This window comes from Pogona vitticeps, chromosome 2 (assembly GCF_051106095.1).
Source record: "Pogona vitticeps strain Pit_001003342236 chromosome 2, PviZW2.1, whole genome shotgun sequence".
Classification (NCBI taxonomy): Eukaryota; Metazoa; Chordata; class Lepidosauria; order Squamata; family Agamidae; genus Pogona; species Pogona vitticeps.
This window is the reverse complement of record NC_135784.1, coordinates 174868683-174888439: the sequence shown is the minus strand read 5'-3', so window position 1 is coordinate 174888439 and position 19757 is coordinate 174868683. Positions and strand designations below refer to the sequence as shown.

Sequence of the window (19757 nt, the reverse complement as noted above, 5' to 3'; positions counted from 1 at the left end):
CAGCCTGAACGTAGGTCTCCATCAGAGAAAAATTCAACGGCAATGTAAAGGATTCAGTTTGATGCCCTTTCATGGCACCCGAAACCTGCTACCATTTTAAAGCATGAAAACCAGCTTAAAAACTCTTTAATAAATAAAGTAATAGTATGTAGCTTAAACTAAGAAGATGTAAGACCTTGTAAGCAAAAACTAGTAAAGTAATAGTATGCAGCTTAAACTGAGAAGATTTAAGAACTTGTAAGCAAAAACTAGTACTGAGCTTTGCAAAAAGAACAAATAATAAAAAACGCAAAACATTAAATAGACGTGTTGGTGGTGGATATCTAGAGATACACACTTAAAAGGCATGCTTTGATTTGCACAGCTGTGGGAAATAAGTGCTCCTGCAGATGTTGACAGCTTTCATCAGCCCTGATAGTGGGGACTGATGTCCAGCAGTATCTGCAGGGCCTTGTTTCTTCATTCCTGGAATACCATATTTGGACTGTCACAGAGGTGGATAACATACGGTGATCTGCATAGGATTGCCTTTGAGTCTGCAAGAATAATTTTGCTTGATCAAACTCCTGTCTATTTAATTTAGCATATTTTTTTAGCACCACTCATCGAACCACAAGTTTCTGACAAGCTTACAAGATCTGTTGACAGCCTCCCCATGCTAAACATCTTTGCTTAATAAACGGAAGATAAGCACAGCTGGCATGGCTAAATATTGATGGATGGATGGATGGACCCTTCCATCCAAAGAATCACACTGAGTCAAACTAGGGAAACAACTTTTTTTAATTATAATTATTCATAATACACTTTGAATATGTTTACATTTGTCTTGCTTTTTTAAAGTGTCTGGCTTCTAAGAACTTTTTTTTATCACAACGGCCAGTAGAAAAATAACCAAACTCTTAAAAACAAAGGCGCTCCTTGGCGCTTCTCACAAAGAGAGGGGTGGAGAGGCAACAATGAGAGGGTTGTCTTAGAATAGGGATGTTAATGGTGAAGAGGCAATGTGTTTAGAGAACAGTTCACAAAGAGACTCATCGTTTATTATGTACAGAGCAAAGAGGTTGCAATGGTTGTGGCAGATGCCTGCTTTGAAGCAAATGATCAATTGGAAAAATTAGTCAGTCCTCATAAACCTCCCCCCCCCCCGGAGAATAGTGAAAAACTATTCTATAAATCCTGTTCCAATATGCTTAGCATGCATTTCACCTTGTCTGCTTTATTCATAAACCACTAAATGCTGGTGCTTCTTCAGATGGAACTCAGATGCTGTAGTTTTAGCTTCCCTCTGTCCCATTCAGCACTGGGAATAGAACTGAAGAGTTTGTGCTCCTGGGTCCCTGCATAAGAAGTATTTTGTTTTTCAAGCATGACTTCTCCAGTGATACTGTGAGTCCACATTGCAATTTAGTAAGTAAAAAAAAAAAACAGCCTCTAAAGAAAAGTAAGAGTTGGATATGGAGGCAGAGAACAGATTGTTAAACCAAAAAACATTTTAAAGACATGTACTCTCAGTTGCCTCCTTTTGGAGGAAACTATTAAGAGCTATTATATCCTGAATAACCTGGCTTGAAAAAGGTGTAATCCTCCAGTTCAGCCACAATCTAGCATCAATAAATAGAGGACCACCAGAGACTCAATACGCCTGCCTGCCTTCAGCCATTAAAATGGTGATGGTACGGATTGTCAATCAGCTGAGAAATTACAATACTGTACACAGCTTTGGTTGTGTTTGGCCTGACAGGCCACCCATTGTGCAGGTCTGCCTCCCATTACACCTTACTCCTTATGGTCAGACCCTGCATACCAGCCAAGGAGTGGAAGGGGAAATTCCTCCACTTATGAAATCAGTTTCCAGGCCTAGTTCTCAAACATCTCAGCTTGCCAGGAGCATCCTGTTCTATTGCCATGAAAATGCTTCAGAGTGTTCTCCAGAGACAGAGAGCATGACATGGAAGGCTTGCCTCTTTTCCCCTTAAAGAGATGTATGGAGTTGCCAAGTCAAAGGAAGGTGGCATTTTAAATAGATCATCAGGGGATAGCTTAGATATCACAATTTCATAAGGCTGGATTCACATAAATAAATAAATAAATAAATAAATAAATAAATAAATAAATAAATAAATAAATAAATAAATAAATAAATAAATAAATAAATAAGTACAGTAAATGGATTGTCCTTCTGATCCACTGCTGCCTTTCTCCATCCATTCCTCTAATTGATAATTTCACTATTACAACAGAAATAGAATCCCAGAGTTCATCCATTTTGACCTATGGAGTATCATCTCCTCTGCCCCATCTCATCCCCTGCTCCTAGCTCCTTGGTTCTCGTGCCTTGCAGCTTTCACAGGTGTAGAGAAGAACCATTTAATGCACTACAAAGAGAAAGACTTGAAGTATTACCAGTCGGTCCTTTCCACCTTGTCCATTAGGTACCAGTCTTGCCTTCTGTCCTGAAGCTTTGAGGCACTGACATGGTTGACAACAGAACACAGCAGGGCATGAAGGCAACTGCAGGCAGCAATCAAATCAGAAGATCCCGATTTTAGGCCAGTCTTTGTGGCTTCTGTGTGCAGTCTAAGACTGATTCAGAGACTATTCAACAGTTCATGGACCTAGAAAGCTATGATACTGTGCTGCTAGCAACAAATGATAGTACCGCTAGATCTCCTAATTTATAGGGAGAGGGCAATCGATCATGAAACTGTCTGTTACCCTACTTGCCCTGTTCCTTTGTTCTGCGCTTCCCTTTGAAAGCAAAGGTCTATGGCAAGAATGTTTTGTGTGACATTAAATTGTCTGAATGTCCTATGTAAGGAAAATCAACTAGTTTTCCTCTTTTATAAGTAGTGTCCCCAAGATTGGCCTCCCCCAACTTGGTGCCTGTCCAATGAATGTTGGACTACAGCTCCCACCATCCCCAGGTAAGACTGCTGGTGACAGTGGGAATTCCGGGATGGGAAAAGCTGCTTTTGGTGAAGACAGCCTCTGAGACCAGTGTTCTCAAGGCAAAAGAACAGGCTGGGGGCAGAAAAGAGTCCTCCTGTCCTCAAATCCATCTGCTTGGGGATAAAGAAAAGGGTCAGGAAAAGTGGGGCTGCCATAGCCCCTTTCTGGCCTATCAAATTGCTGGTGAAAGGATGCAGATCACAGTCCATGTCCTCACAAGGAACTCCTCCTAGTTCAAGACCTTGCTCCCTTTATACATAAGAAAGCAATTGTCTCCTAGCAGCCGTAATAGCCAAAGCTTCCTTTTCCTTCCCACTAAGTGGCAGCCCCTGGACTCCTCACAGGCCCTCAAGGACCCACACACCGATTAGAGGATGGTGGAGCAACCAGAAGCCGGTACAGAAGTTCCATCACCACCCTGATGCTTTCCCCCCTGCCAATCTGGGCTTAAAAATCAGGCGTTTGTCCTTGTCTCTTTCTAAATTTTGCCCAATAGATCCAGCTCCTATTTGAGCAAAAAAAGGAGATCATCACTATATCTTTGTGTTAAGTGCATGCTCTCTTTTAGCATCTATTTAAAAATCCAACCTCTTCTGGAAAAAAAGGAAGGCATTTCATCCATGAAGTCTGAACACATCAGTGCAGCCTGGTCAGATCCATATGGGATCCTTCAGTAGTTCATATAATAAAACAGTATCCCTTCATTCTACCGATGTCCTGCATCCATTCAGCTTTTCAAAAAGCTCTACCCTATTCAGTATTTTAAGCTGTTTTCAGTCCCCACTACCCTACATTCCTTTGGTTATCCATACCGCTCATATACTGTACTGCCTGGCATCTCTCTTTTTTCCCTCTCTCTCTCTCTCTCTCTCTCTCTCTCCTATACATGCACACACGCACACACAAGGACTGCCCTTATTGGGAAGAAAACACACACACACACACACTGCATTCTGAAAAAAAGACCTGGGACACAAGAAATTTTTTTTGTCTACAATGAAAGAGAAAGAAGGGGAGAGCTATCCTCCCTCCTTAAACTTTAAGAGAGGCCCTGCTCTTTTGGTCCATAGCAAGTATGGTCTGCCAGATTATGGGCAGTGCTGGTCCTTGTCCAGCAGAGGTGGTTGGTCAGTCTCGTCTCAGGGGCTATCAGAGCACAGTGTTTTCGGTGCAGCTTCCCCCCAGTGATGAGCGGAAGGCCTGCAGTTGGGAGACCCCATGAAGATGGACGCAGGCGGCTGCTACCACCAGCACATGGAAGATCTGGTGGGAGTGGAACTAGAGGGAGAAGAGAAAAAGAAGAAGAGGAGAGAGAATTTGAATCCAGGACTTGGCAGCATTATTTTCACAGGAAGTTGGCAAACGGGAAGCCCATATTTCTTCTTTAAAAATCTACCAATGAATCAGAAAATGACACTGTGGGGGCAACTTCATTCCATATGCCAAAACGTTTTGTCTGCCCTTCTAATCCTAGGAGGAGGGAATGGGGTTTGCCCATTTCCAGCAAAACTCTTACCACGTTCAGTGCTGATTACATGGCCACTGCTGACATCACAGATTTATGTTCCTTGGGCAGATTCACATGGCTTTTAAAACTGTCTCTATCCACTCACCCCCACCGCCCAATTGTATCTTTTAAAAAGGGTAGCAAATAAGTGGTTAAACAAATACACATGATTATGTTACATTCTTATTTTGATTTTCTGCTCTAATATATTTATGCAAAGGTTTGATGCAGGGGCTGGTGTACAGAACTGGTACAGAATACATCCTGGATGAATTTATCAATACTGGATGAATTCATCCAACATTGTAAGAGAGCCTCAATCCGTAACCCCCTCTCAGCCAGCCAGTCACTAAGGGAAAGCCTGTCTGAAGACCTTTCTCTTCAGGCAGACTTTTCCTTCGTGACTGGCTTTTTGAGATTGGAATTTTGAATGGATTGTTCTGCTCTGTTGCTTCTGAATGCGGTTTTGATATTGATTTTATTTACCTGTTTTAATAGGCTATTTGTTTAATTCTTTTTTAATATTTGTATACATACTGTTCTTAGCTTTCAAATACAGTCCTTTTAATGATGTACGCCATCTTTTAAGGAGAAAGGCAGGGTAAAATATTTGAAATAAAATTAATGAATAATAAATAATACTTAATTGCATTTTTATTCCACTCAGACCAAGAGTCATGGCTTCCCACACAGTTTTTATTCCCATGCCAATCCTGTGGGAAAGGCTGGCCAGAGAGGGGAAAAAAGGACAGCCCAAGGTCAGCCGCAGAGTTTTATGCCTGAATGAGAATTTTATCTTCAGCCCCATAAATCCCAAAACCTTAATACCTTGTTGGTCGAACCACACTCACTCATTGAAAAAGGGGTGGTCTTTTCTGATGGCCCTTTTCTATTAGAATGGTTAGATTTTATTCTGGCAGACCTCCAGTGCCTTTTGCAGCTGGGTAAGAGGCAAAAATGTCAGAGGTGGCACTTTCCGCTTCATTGCTTTGCCAATGAAAACAAGCCCCTTGAATGCCTGTTACACAGCTGTCCAAAGTACATTTCCAGCCCCTCAGGCAGGTAGAAGGCTACAGCATTCAGCTGCTTCTCAGTTTGCTCAACGGCATCTGCTGAGTTCTGATGCTTAAATGAGTTCCTGTATGAAAACAGCTGGGCCCCTTCACAAGAACATTATAAAAGGTCGGACTCTTATGAATCAAACTAGCTGTTAAGAGGAATGTATATTTCCTCCAAATAGACCATGTTTCTTCTACAGTGGTATTTTCTCAAATATGGCCTTCAGCAATCAGATTTGCAAAGTTAGCCCATGTTTACCCGTCATAAAACAAAGCATATGAACAGCAAGATTGCTTGCTGAGGAAAACACACACTATAATCTTTCATGTGAAATCGTCTTTCCACAATTTGAGGGAGACCTAAAAACATGCCAAGTGTATTGTCAAGTGCAGTGGTTCCCAACCTTGGGTAACTTGGGTGTTCTTGGACTGCAACTCCCACAAACCTGAGCCAGCACAGCTGGTGATGAAGGCTTCTGAGAGCTGCAATCCGAGGTTACTCAAGGGTGGGAACCAAAGGTCTAGGGGGTGATCCCAAATCCACCTGTCCAGGTTGTCAGGAGCAGAGATTTCCCATCTCCTGTTACCGGAGGCTTCCCTGATTTCACCAAGCAAAAGGAGACTGGAGCTTCTGCTGGCAACGCATGTGCTCTGTCACTGAACCTACAGGAGGGAAAGAGAACCCAACTCCCAAACGGGGACAGGTGACAAATGACTCACAGCCTGCATGCCCCTCCCAACAATTTTTGTGGCCCTTAGAGACCCTGACAGAGCAAAGAAAAGTATACTCCCAGAACCTTCTTGGAAACACAATTCTCATCTACTACCGCTGTACATAGCCATGTACCTTTTTTTAAAAAAGTGAGCAGAGGGTGAGCACCATACCACCTTGAGTCTTTTTAAGGAGAAAGGTGGGGTAAAATATTTTAAATAACTTTAAATTAAAAAAAATAAAAGCATGGACATGTTATTTGTGGGAACCAGTAACATTTCCAATTGTCCCCATAGCCACAGATATTGGTGTCATGTGGCAGAGTGTGGTTACGACAGGAGGTAGGAGGCTGGAACTGGACCCCTGACCCTTCCTCCAAAGTTACCCGAACAATGCTGAAGTGAGGGTCACAAGGAGTTGTGAGTCATGGTTCCACCTTGTCAATACACCCGCAATATCTCTCCATACACATACACCACTGGTAAAACACTATACATACCCATATGTCACACTTGCCGGGGAAGAAGCGTTCCGGAATGCGGGCTGCGTAGAGACCCACCCCCAGGATGTAGAGGACAGCCATGAGGAACAACCACCCAATCTGTCCTACTGTGGTGGCCTTGATGAATCCTTCTGCGATCATGAAATGGAGAGTGGGCACCAGTCCGCTCAGCCCTAGGCCCAGAAACACGCCTGCTCCCAACCCCCCCAAAAAGAAAAGGATTTTACTTCTTAAATGAGCTCCTTATGGGGACTAAAAAAAGATCTCAGTATCCCAGAAAGGGAAAATGAATATCAGCAACAAAAGAGAAAACATTTCTGAACACAAAGAAAGGATTTCTTCATCAGTAAGGAGAACCAAGCCACAATGTTTAAGTAATGCCTGGAAGAATACTCAGTCTGAACTTTCATTGTTACACTGAAAACACCTGTTGGCCGTCATATTAGGCTCAGAACTTAGACATGTTGTGTGTATAAATACATTTTAATCATATAATATGTCTTATTAACTGGCTGTACACCTTTTTAATTGCATCTTGTGTATTTTAACCACATAATATGTTTTATGAACTGATTTTATATTTTTAAACTGCATTTTGTATATGTTAGCCCCATAATATGTTTTATGAATTGGATGTACATTTTTAAACTGTATTTTGTATACTTAAATCATAATTATGTTTTATGAGCTGGTCACCTGACCGTAATAAATAAAGTCAATTCAATTCAGTTCAAGTTGTGTGTGTTTTTAACCATAGCTTTTTTAAAAACCGTAACTTCTGTCAGTCAGCAAAGCCACAGCTTATGCTCCCTGCACATTACCATATAGTACAGACCTATCCTTTCATCTTGATGTGAAACCTTTGTGTGCACCGAATTAACTGTTAAACTGGCACCCAGTTTGGTTTCATTAGGTAAGTGTCAATAAGGCTTGTGCTGGAACTATAACCCATTGGGTCAAACTGGAACAGTTCAGATTCAAAGAAAAGCTATTTGAGTTGGAGGGTGAGGCTGCCAAGAAGCTCCAGGTATCTTCACCTGGTGAAGGAGGACAGATGGGGAGAAAGTGATGGGATCAAGGTGGCTCAATGAAATTCAAGGGTGAACAGGGATTTGAACCCATATCTATGAATTGCAAAGAAACACAGACAACAACAGTAAAAAAGTTATCCATGTTTTTCCTCTCCTTATAATATAGGACCCCCATATCCACAGGACTGGTATCTGCATTTTCACTTATCCACGTTCTGAAAATATTTTAAAAAATTAAAGAGAAAAAAATAGAAATAAGTATTTTCACAATGTGTTAACCAGAACTGATCACTAGATGGAGACGATGATACATATTCTTTTTTGTTTAAGAATATACAGCATGGTCTCTGGCTCTCTCTAATGGCCACATCTGGTAATATATGTGAAAATACTTTTATTCTGGATTTTTTTTTCTCTTTTACCATGCTATGTATAGATTTTGCTATTATCTGTGGTTTTCAGCATGGGGGTTTGATCCAATTCCCCCCATGGGGGCCCTACTGTACAGTATTATGAATCTATTTCTACTAAAACACACCCAAACATCTTTGGAAAACTGTTGTTCCCCAAACTGTGGTGCTTTTAAAAAAATTCTCTATTTTGCTTTTTGTATTTCTGCAAACCTAAGCTAATGTTGATTATTTGAATCCTTTCCTGTTTCTGTTTTTGATTATCTGGATCTCTTCCCATTTCCTTCCTCATCTGTGGTGTGCTTTCAAGATGGAGCTCTATCAGGAGTGGATTACATAAAAACATAAGAAGAGCCCTGCTAGATCAGGCCAAGGGCCCACCTAGTCCAGCTCTCTGTATCTCACAGGGGCCCCACCAGATGCCTCTGGGAGTACACGAGACAACCAGATGCCTGTCTCCTGGTACCCTTCCCCAGCATCTGGCATTTGTAGGCCTCTCTCCCATCAGCGTCACCCAGCATGGCCAGTTGTAAGGGACAGTACGAGACAGAGAAAGCTCCTGAAGGACCAAATGCTTCCCCAAAACCAACCAATTGAATTATTCTCAGACCATATCCTTTTGAATTATTCTCAGACCATATCCTTAATGTCCCTAACAGTAACCCTGTCAGATACACAGAGCATGGGAAATTTGCTTTTTTGGACTACGTACAACTCCCAGAAACCTCCAGCTACCTGGCTAGTGATTAGGAAAGGGACAGAAAAAGATCCAAATAATCATCCCAAGCCAAGGGCTTGTAGAAATTTTAAAAAGTATTTAGGGGAGAAACATTCTCAGCTAATGGAGTGGGAAAGAACATAATTTATGAGCTATCTTTAAAGTACAAAACCCTGACTTACTTTGAACCCAGCTGGGGGCTGGAATCAGCATGCCACGCTGCAAAATGTTGCAGATACTGCTGCTTGCACTAATCAATGGTTAGCTTACAAGGCGGGAAGCCTTGTCTTCACATCTCAATACCATTAAAAAAAAAAACAAGAATATGTAATTACCTGCTCGGACTGCCCGATACTGTGGAGTGGCAAAGTGGTCCCACTGTGATACCATGATGGCAGTCACGCCCAGCACACAAATGATGATGAGGTAGATGAGTTGGGGTTGCGGTGAGCAGTAGAAGGAATAATACAGCCATGGCACAAAACTGCCCATGGTGAGCAAGGCGATTCCAGAGTAGTCTAATCTGCACAAAATACAGAATGCAGAGCAGGGGCATGGGTTGCTGGTAAACACCAAGCACGGGATAGCATCTGGTGTGTAATTTCAACTTCTGAAGGTGGTTCTGTCTTCATACTTTTCTTAAGATACAAAGCATTGGCTTTTCTCATTGGCTAGAAAGCAAGTCGCCACAGATGCTGCAAGCACTCATGCCTTGCAACATCTTGATAACCCTCACCTGCTTGCCACATGCCCCAGAGTTTTGCAAGTGGGTGGGAAGGGCACTTACTTGGAGAAGGTGCGAGAAACCTTCTCGGAGTGGCAGTAGACGGTGTGGAATAGCCAGGAGAAACAGAGACAAAGAATAGCTCCTAAGAAGAACATGCCAAAGACGACACGCTCCTGGATAGGGGCCACATATTTCATGTTGGGACTGATCATGTACCCAACGCCCAATACCAGGAAGAAGAGGAAACCTGAGGAGAGAGAAGAAAGCTGCCTACATAACTTTGTTCGAATGTACGCCTCTCTCTGCATTCCCCCCAAGCATCCTGAAAAAGGGCTCAGCAGGGATATTAAGTGACCAATTCCAAATCAAGACCGTGGTGCCACAGGTATCTACCAATGGAAAAGCCTTCTCAGTAGTGGTCCCTCATCTATGAACTGCCCTCTCCAAAGAGATCCACCTAGCATCCTCATTAGTAGCTTTAAAAGCCAAGTTAAGCCTCTCCTCTTCCCACAGCACGTCTACAGGGCTGCTTAACCCTGGGACTCTCAGTGTCTTAGAGTGTGACTCCCAGGAGCCCTGAACTAGGGCCTTTGGGAGATGTAGTTCAAGACAAACTGAGGATCAGTTTGGGAATAGTTGTGGTACTTTTTTTTATTGCTGGTTCTTAACATCATTGTAATACCTTCATTATGTAGGCCAGAATCCTATTCACTGCAGGCAGAGCACAGCCATCCATCTGTGGAGTTTCTATGATCTCTACATAGTTTAGCTAGCTGGAGATCATCCCCATTGCAATGCCCAGGACTTTCACTTGCACATAATGTTGCTGGATAAATCCTTGTGCAAGCCCTCTGAAAAAAGTCCCAAAAACTGTTGTGGGAGCAGAAAAGGTGAAGAGGATCCTGGCTGTATCATTTTAACCACTAAATTATGTTTTGGCTTTTTTAATGCCAATACTTGTGATTTTATTTATACTTGCTTTCATATTTGTAAATGGATATGAAGATTTTCCCAGTTCCCAGAACTGGAGCAACTCCTAGAAAAACTAAAGTGAAATGTATTGATTGCTTTGTTGTGGAGGATGGGAAGATTACTGTGGTTCAGAAAAGTATATTTCCAGGCTCTGTCCTATTGACCAAGACAGAGCAGAAGACAATGTTTGTGATCAGGATTAACCTGATGCAGGCTCGCAGTACCAAACTCTCTGTCTTGTACATCAGAACTCAAGAAGCGCCTACTGCATGCATTCCCCCTTAAGAGGAAACATAACAGCACCCATCCTATTACATAACCTTGAGATAAATGTCTGGGACAGTAGGCAGTTACCTAAATAGGACATCCTTACTGCCATTCATTTACAGCAGGAGTGGGTGGATGTGTGGCTCTCCAGATGGCCATTGGACGACAGCTACCATAAGTCCTAGTCAGTCAATAGTGAATGATGGCGGGAGTTATTGTCAACAACATCTGGAGGACCACAGGTTGTCTCTACTTGCTCTAGGACAGTGGTTCTCAACCTTGGGTCCCCATATGTTCTTGGACTAAAATTCCCAGAAGCCTTCACCACCGGCTTTGCTAGCCAGGATTTCTGGGAGTTGTAGTCCAAGAACATCTGGTGACCCAAGGTTGGAAACCTCTGCTCTAGGATCTCTGTCAATGCTAGAGATCTGCAACTAGCTTTATTTTCCACCCCCAATGGCCACATGCCTACTAGTAGCACTCACAATGTTGATTGTACAGGACAAAGTATTGTGGACCCAGGTGTGTATTGTTAGTAGACAACTGTTTACACTGAACATTTATATGTATATACATACAGCTAATTTAGCATATTAAGAAGGCACCTATATTCTGGAAATGAAACAATTTGCTATGAGTTAGTGTGCATAGGGACATGGAAACAAATCCAGACTTTCCCCATTTTAATTCCCTCTCCCACCTCACTTTCTGGAGCAATTCAAGGCAACACCCTTTAACTAACCGAGCAGATGGGTCCAGATGTTTCCAGTTTCAGTGTGGAGGCGAAAGATGCTGCGGAAACAGGCACGGAATGAGGGCATGGGTGGGCGATGTCCATGTAGGAGGAAATCATTGTCCTTCAGCCAGTCAGGTAGTACATCATAAGGCATGACACGCCAACGACCTTCCCACACCTGCAAAGGGAGAAGAAAGCTTAGAAGGTGACTGAGAAAGACATGAGCCTGTCCACATTTTCCCCTGGGTGCTGCTTTGGAAAAATGATACTGGATCTTTAGGACAGTAGGAACTGTGTTGGGAGGCAGCAATGAAATAAATTGTCCCAGGAGTAAAAATAATGTGTATGTTTGTGGATATAATATTTTTATTAATACCAAAAAAAAGAAAGAAAAGAAAAGAAAAGAAAAAAGAAAAGAAAAGAAAAGAAAAGAAAGGACATATTTAAAGGGTTTTGGAAGTGATGATTTAAAACATCCGTAGATCCATGTTTCCCCACCCCTAATGTACAACAAAGAGACACATTTTGACAATGTTTCTGAAGTTGCCAGGAGAGTGTGTGCCTCAGCTGTGACATGGCCGTTTGTGTAACCCTTTTCAGAAGAATTGCTACCTTGCTGACATCACCGGATAGCCCTAAGAAAAAAGACAGAAGGGTTGGCAACTGGCAGCCTAGAGTGGGGATGAGAAACATAAGGCCCACCAGAATGTTACACTGCAACTCCCATTAGAATTGGCCAATCCAGCCTATGGGGAAGAATCATGAGAGATATAGTCCACCAATATCTTGACAGCCACGTGTTTCTCCTTCCTTAGCCTGTGACTGGGGTGAGCAATGACAACCCTCTAGATCAGTGGTTCCCAGCCTTGGGTTCCCAGATGTTCTATGCTGGCCAGGACTTCTGGGAATTGTAGTCCAAGAACATCTGGGGACCCAAGGTTGGGAACCACTGATCTAGAATCTTTTTTTTAAATACCCATCATTAACCCTAGCCAACACAATCAATAGTAAATGATAGCAGGAGCCACTGTTTCAAAACATCTGGAGAGTCACATTTGCTCCCTTCTGGCCTCTAAAAATCATCCCCAGATTCCTTATTCTGGGAAGTGAGTGAAGACCCAAATCCAGCCCTCTTCACATCACATTCAACACCATAGACACAGACACCCATTTATTTTCACAATGGAATTAAAGCTTGGTTGATCCAGAAGCCAGTCCCATTGAGCTCACTGCAAGGTAAGTAGCCTCCGCTTCCTGTTTGGATTTCATGTTGGGGCTAAGCTTGAGAGATAGGCAGCCATATTTGTTGCCCATTGAAATACAAAGCGATGCCCCTGTGTGTCTATTTTTCCAGGAAAGGGATTACAAGAGTAAGGGAATTTCAACTCCTCCCTCTTCTCCCCCCCCCCATTTTATTACATCAATAGCCTGCTTTCCTTAAGTGAGCAAAAGGTTACATGACTCTCCTTTCCACTTTCTTCTCACAACAGCCCTGCGAAGTAGGTTAGGCTGAGAGAAGGGAACACAAGTGAGTTTCATGGCAGAGTGAGGGTCTGAACCTTGAGCTCCCAGATCCTCCTCCAACACTCTAAGTCACTACATGGTCCTTCACTATCCACACCTTCCCATCTGTTCCTCACCTCACCCCACCCTTGGCTCCATCCCAACTCCAATACTGAAAGTGAGGCAGAGCTAGAAGAGAAGTGGCCACCTAAGGAGGTAAGAAGTCAGGTGTGAGAAGCTCAGCTCAGTTGCCATCCCCACATGTGCCCCTTCTGATGCCAACTCAGACTTCCATTATCCCTGCTTTGTACATGAACAAACAAATCTGTTTCCTGATCTCTTCTCACCTGTTCCTTTCCTAACTAGATTAATCAGGATTAAGTTATTGAGCCTTCAAAAGCCGCTTCATTCTCAGCTTCAACATGGGCGATGAACAACCACAGTCTACTTTACAGGGCTGTTGTAAGGATTACTGAGGTAATCTGTGAGGAAAAACATGAGACGTGCCCAGCAAATCTAAAGTTTGGACTAAATCTTAGAATAAATGCCATCAACCAGTAAACAAAGGCAGCAAATCCATGTCAAGTCACAAGGAGATGGCTTCTGCCCTCCATGCTCTGAGTTTGTGGTCACTTGCCTGAACCTGGCAACAGTCCTCCTTTAAATCTTCTGAAACAGCAGCACGTTTTGTCCTTTGTGTTGCCCTCTCTCTCCAGCGCATGGTCTCCCTCAGATGCAGGCCTACAAGGTACTCAGTCAGTGGACTGGACTTCATGGGAAGATAGCAGGGCTACTGCTTTTGCAGATTCGGTGTTTTGTTTCTGCCCTGGTTCTGGATCATATAGCCTATGGGGCTTGGCGCTCTCTGAACCAGCCCTAAAGCTGGCTGACAAGGTGTGTTCTCATGGCAAAGAGGAGAATGATCACAGCATTCTGACCCTTCTGCTTTCTAGAACATGTGTGGCTGTTGAATCTTCACTGTTTGCCAAGACAACCAGGCAGCAACTAAAAACATCATCTCAGCCACTGTGACCTCCTAGATTGTGACCTCCTAGATTGTGTTATTTCTGGCAGTGGGGCGACAACTGTGGAGGAAGCAACTGAGGAAGAGCAGTGTAGCCAAAGTTACCACTGCCCAAGGAGGCTTAATTTATGTCAGGGTTCCCTGGGGTTTCCCAGAGAGTTCATACTCATCAGATGACATCACTCACCTTCAAGACAAATTCCTCCATCTTCTCCATGGCATGTTGAGCCTGAAGAGGCAACATCAGGACCCGCACAGGATCTGGGCCAACCTCATCCTCCTGTAAGTCTGGGTCATCTGACCCCCAACCTCTTGGCACAATGCGCATTTCAACACCATCCTGAAAGAAACACACATGAAAGAATGGAAGCTGGAGAACATGAGGCCTTTTAGATGATGTTGGACTGTTATTCCTGTCATTTCTACCTGACTTAGCTGATTGCCACAGTAAATTAAAACATGCTGAGATCCTAAAGTACATCACATTTAACAAGCCTCAAAATATTGCCTCCCATAAGAGATATTATGTAAAACTTGAATGTTAGTATTGTGTGTGTGTGTGTGTGTGTGTTGCCTTTAGAAGGCTACTCATAAACTGAGTCCCTGAAGCTTGCTTAGTTTGTGCCCAGCACAGGCCAAAGAGGGGAAATGCTGGGAGTTGTAGTCCGACATCTGTAATCTGTCACACTGGAGAGAAAGCAAGTAAAGGGAACAGCATTTAGACCACCCCCTCCCACAAAGTATCATGTTCCAGAAATGGCTGCCAGGCAATCAGGTTGTGAGATTTTTTTCTTCTAGGCATCTAAGGAAAGGATGTGGGTCTGGAAAGAGGCTAAAGAGTGGTCTTCTTCTAAGAACACCTCTGTCAGGTTTTTGAGCAGTCTTCAGATTTGACTTATTAAGTATTTACAGATAGGAACATTAGAAAGTTATTCTATCTTCAGAGATAGTATGCATCTGCAAACTAGTAGCCAGAATCAAAAAATGGGGAATGTCACACCACTTTCTTCGTTGTTTGTGAGTGGGACACTAAACAGATCTTGGTCTCAACTGTCAGTTACTATGTTTTACATACTACTGCTAGGAACTCAGCTTAATTAAGGAAGGGCAAAGGAACTGGTGGTAGGGGTGGTCAAGCTGTGGCTAATGCAAGGAAAACAACAATCTTTGTCAGAATTAGTTGCTGTTTGTTTGTTGCATTGCATTCAGGTCCTTCTTATGAACTTCTTGGAATACAGTATTTGGTTACGTTCACCCAGTTAACCAGTTTTGATGTTCTTCAGAGATCTGAAAAAAATCTTCTGCACCACTGAATCCAGCTTATTAGGATTTGCGATTTAAAGAAGTGATACAAAGGACAGGTAATAAAAAGAGGGATTTGGTAAATAATTGCACAGACACTCACCTGGCCAGCTTCGTTTTGCAGCAAGGGCCTTGTTTCAGACAGTGCCTCCTCCCCCCGGTACCCTATGCACCATCCAGCCCGCTCCTTCAGGGGCTCCATGATGGTGTGGGGGGGGAGGGGGTCCCACAGGTGAGGCCTCTTCACAGGCAGAGGCTCAGTTCCTTCTGCAAGCCACCAGCCCCATCGTCCCCACTGTCTCTGTGAGAAAGCAGAGAGGGTAAGGGGTGCAAAGCAATGAATCCCCGGATCATCCCCTCCTCCACAACCTCATGAACTAGTCTGCACCACTTTTTCTGCAGCCACCTCCTCTACCCACCCTGCACATTTTCCCCATAAGGGCTTGCTATCTAGCAATACTATTCTCTGCCTTCCTTTGAAATGCATACACCATTGTGCCAACATCCTGCCCTTGTTCCAGATTTAAAAAAACACTACTTACACAGTCCCACCAGTTTTTTTGTTTTGCTTTTATCCCTCCACTAGACTGCCCTTCCTTCTTCTTTTCAAAACAGTTTGATCCCTCAGTACACCTCCAGTGACCCACTTTTCCACCAATAACACATCACTGCTTGTAAACTGTTGTCCATCCAGCGCAGCACAACATGGTAAGAAGAATTTTACCACAACCTTTCTTCTGTAGATTCCTAAAGGGGGTCAGAGATGTGCCCAAAGCGGTGCCACCCCATGGTTGGCTCCCCATGTGGTGAACGTGCACATACCGTGACAGGATTACAAGCAGTGACCGGGGAGTAAAAGCTTGTCTGTAGCCATCACTGATTGCTCTGCATCCATTCTGGTTCTCAGCACCATTCACAAAACATCACGTCACCAAGATTTTCCCAGGCTCCATCCCCCCCCCCCCCCCACAGCATCCCAGGCAATGCCTCTCTTCCTCCCTCGCTCCCTCCACCCCGGGAGGCCCACCCAATAGATTCCTGCCTCCCCCTTCCGATCTCCGCGTCTCCATCACCCTTCCCTCCACTCTACTTTCCCAGCCCCTCCATTGTACCCTCACCCAAGTGCCTTGGCAGCAGCATCAGGACCCAGGTCTCCCCTAAAGCCCCGCCTCTCTCTCTGATAAGCCGGGATCCCTGCCCGTCAGATTCGGATCACTTCCTGCCACAAGGAGAGCATCCTTCGCTCTCGGGATTGGCTGAGCGTTTGAAAAAAACAAAAAAAACCCGATGCTGCTCAAACCAAGAACCCGAAAGAGAGAACTTCCGGCTGCGGCTGAAAGGCTCCTTTTAAAGGTTGCTATGGCAACACTTAAAGGGCTAGCCAGGCGGATTTCGTGTTAAGCGGAGGCAGAAGGAACGGCTAAACGCGGGGAAGGAAACGGGTGCAAGATTAAAAGGGGCACGTGTAGGGCTGTTCAGGAGGCAGCAGACCTGCAAATCAACACGCAGCCAACCCGTGGTTGCGTGTCCCACGTTCATCTCAGGCACGGGTCTAGGCTGTGCACGTCTTGTGGGAACGGCTGTCTAACGGCGCTTCCGGGTGGATACAGAAAGGGCGTATAAACATGTGGAGGGACCTCCTGCCCACACGACGCACTTAGGACACGAGCGGGGTCGGGTGTGGGTGGCGAGAGGGTAGAGAGAGGGATGTGGATTTGACAGGGGATTTTCCACACACCCCCAATAGGTGGGGGCTGTTTGTGCCTGATATCGGAGGTCGAGAAAGGATGAGAGAGAGAGAGAGAGAGAGAGAGAAACAACAGGAGAGGTTTCAACCGATGACCAGGGAAGAAAAGTTTGTCTGCAGCCGTCATTGATTGCTCCGCATCCCTTCCTATTCGGGGCACTCTTCCTTCAGGGTCCCTTCGCCAAGCCTTGGGCTCCCCCAGACTTGCGAAAGGTTCATCCGTTCCAGCAGGCGGCCATGAGAGATGGGCTGTATTTTTAGCTAAGTTCATGCGGGTAACGCAAAGCACCTTGCCGTCTTTAGCCATGGGTTGATCACGTCACTTGCCTAAATAGCGAATGAAGAAGAGCTTTGCTTCAGCAGTTCCCATATGGTCTAGCGGTTAGGATTCCTGGTTTTCACCCAGGCGGCCCGGGTTCGACTCCCGGTATGGGAAAAGCGAGGTTTTTATAGATTTCTCGACTTCCCTTTACCTATCTCTCAAGATTAAAAAATAGCTATAAATAATAATTGTGGTTTTGGCTTTTGCAGATTTTTAGCTGTGTCGCCCTTACTGGTCCTTCCACTTCCATTCTCATTCTTGGCAACATTTGAGTGATGCAAATCTGCTGCAAATGTAAGGCTTGATTGAAATCATAAGAGATCTGATGGTGATTGAGGGAGACAAAAAATATTTTCTGCTTCCTGAGGAATAGGAATGCTCTTTGCCAAAAACGAGTTATAACAACCTGCCTTTGCCAGGCCGAAGAGCAGCAGCTTCTCTTGCACACGTTTTGATCTTTGCATCAACCAAGAGGGAGTTCAAACTGAGAATAACATCTGTTTACACACTCACGGGGTAACACGGATTAAAGTGGCTTCAACTGGCTTCAACCTGGTAGTTAAACCCAACCTTGTCCCAGCATTCGGAGGGACAACAGGAAACGTGTATTTCAAACACAGGCGATGGTGGGGGAGAAGTTTCTGTAGAGAGCTAGGGTACCTCTGGGTGGAAAATTCCAGTTACATCTTAACCAGGAGTGAAGCATTAAACCACATCCCCAAAGGTCCCGTTGCAACGACCTTTAAACTCATCTTCTCCCATGAATTTTTGGACATTAATTTGCAATTTTTCTGCACTGTCCGCAAGATACTGGTGAAGAAGTGAATTTTAATTCACGAAAGCTCGCATAGATTGTTTGATTTTTTTTAATGGCCTAATTAAATGTGTTTATTTCTTTAAAATATTATAATAATAAAGATACTGTACTGCCTTCGCATTCTCCATTATTTATATTGCGTTAGGAACACAGGGCATTCGTTTCACAAATGGTGAAAAAAACACAATTTTTTTATTTTGCAACATGAGTTGTATTTATTGCCCTAAACTAAAACACACACTTTCCCATATCGAAAACCAGGAATCCTAAATGCTAGACCATATGGGAAAGGCTGCTCTATTTGTTCCAGTACGTACGCTGCTTTCATACACACTGAACACATTGCTGCTTTTACATGTACAGCATCTTATTACTGGTTAATACGTTGCTTGCTTTGAGACTACGTATGCAAAGCTTACATCGCTTTAAAAATAATCTCAAAGACCATTTACATACTAGTATACTTCTGGAAAAAAAACAACACGAGGGTGATTAAAAATTGTCCTTTTCCCATACCGGGAGTCGAACCCGGGCCGCCTGGGTGAAAACCAGGAATCCTAACCGCTAGACCATATGGGAGAAGACACAAACGAATCTTGACTAACGCGTGGCCCAATCGGGGATAGGGCAATTTGTTACCGCCACCTACAGAGGAATATAGGAATTGCGGGCAAGTTTAGGAGTCCATTTCTCGGCTGTTTATTCTTTGACAGGGGATGGGAGATTTTTCTTAAACATAAATCTGCAGATGTTTAGAATGTTACCTTCCATCCTGTTAGAAAGAGAATTTTTATATACCCAGTTCACCAAGCAGAGTCAGAACAGAAGCCCGCCAGTTTTATTTCACATTCACGCTGCCTCTTAAGTGCGAAGAGTCTTACCAGACTCTGTGAAAAAATAACATCCGCTTTTCTTAAAGGTGCCGCAGGATCCGGTGTTTTCCTTATTGCCAGACCTTCGGGAGGCTGTGCTGCGTGAGAGGGTTGGACCCTTCGAGGGTGGCGAGTCACTCTGCGCATGCTCCAGGGAACGCTCGCCTTTCTCCCTTCGATATAGAAAAATCGGGTGGGCACAGCATGGATCCTCGTCCCTGTGGGTAGCTGGTTCCTCTACCTGTGGCTGCTGATAACGGTGATGGAGAAAGTGACGTGAACTGTGTTTTTGCCTAAACTTGGTCATTAGAGCAACTTCTAACAGGCCGATCTCCAACAACGACGGCGACATCTCCCCATCGCCTCCCCCTTCTGACCTTCTGAGTCAAGCCACCTTCGTTTCTGTTGCGGTTCTCGGTTGCTTCCGCCGTTTGGGCGAAGGAACTACCGTCCCTTATCCCTCGTTAACCACGCTCTCTAAGGAGCCTTTCCTGGCACCCGCAAACAAAGGGGCGCAGTCTGAAAGAAGGGCAGTGAGAGAAGCAAACTCCGGTTCCGACGCGGCTTCTACTCGCTCC

General features: G+C 44.2%; 1 protein-coding gene and 2 non-coding genes across 7 annotated transcripts; 1 reads left to right on the top strand and 2 right to left on the bottom strand.

Moving 5' to 3' along the window:
- Positions 1-765: 765 nt before the first annotated feature.
- On the bottom strand, positions 766-16627 carry LOC110081203 (adiponectin receptor protein 1). 5 transcript variants are annotated; one of them, XM_020797735.3, is made up of 8 exons: positions 16540-16627; positions 15525-15722; positions 14307-14459; positions 11599-11770; positions 9678-9864; positions 9226-9413; positions 6729-6922; positions 766-4230 (listed from the first exon to the last, which is right to left on the bottom strand). In XM_020797735.3, the coding sequence occupies exons 2-8, from the start codon at positions 15621-15623 to the stop codon at positions 4102-4104; spliced, it is 1122 nt and encodes a 373-aa protein (XP_020653394.2). In that variant the 5' UTR covers positions 15624-15722; positions 16540-16627; the 3' UTR covers positions 766-4101. The 5 variants fall into 5 exon arrangements, with proteins under 5 accessions (XP_020653394.2, XP_078242587.1, XP_078242586.1 ...); XM_078386461.1 differs by having other exon boundaries at positions 16244-16541; XM_078386460.1 differs by lacking the exon at positions 16540-16627 and adding an exon at positions 15964-16152.
- A 905-nt stretch (positions 16628-17532) lies between these two features.
- On the top strand, positions 17533-17604 carry TRNAE-UUC (transfer RNA glutamic acid (anticodon UUC)). Its single transcript has one exon. It is a non-coding gene; the product is annotated as a tRNA-Glu (tRNA).
- A 1210-nt stretch (positions 17605-18814) lies between these two features.
- TRNAE-UUC (transfer RNA glutamic acid (anticodon UUC)) lies at positions 18815-18886 on the bottom strand. Its single transcript has one exon. It is a non-coding gene; the product is annotated as a tRNA-Glu (tRNA).
- Between the last annotated feature and the right edge of the window lie 871 nt (positions 18887-19757).

Coding starts and splice junctions, on each gene's coding strand:
- LOC110081203 (XM_020797735.3), bottom strand. CDS start 15,623: ATGGAGCCCCTGAAGGAGCGGGCTGGATGGTGCATAGGGTACCGGGGG. Junction 14,460..15,524: donor TGCAAAACGAAGCTGGCCAG/GTGAGTGTCTGT, acceptor TGTTTCTTTCAG/GATGGTGTTGAAATGCGCAT. Junction 4,231..6,728: donor CCGGCAAGTGTGACATATGG/GTATGTATAGTG, acceptor TTCTCCCTCTAG/TTCCACTCCCACCAGATCTT.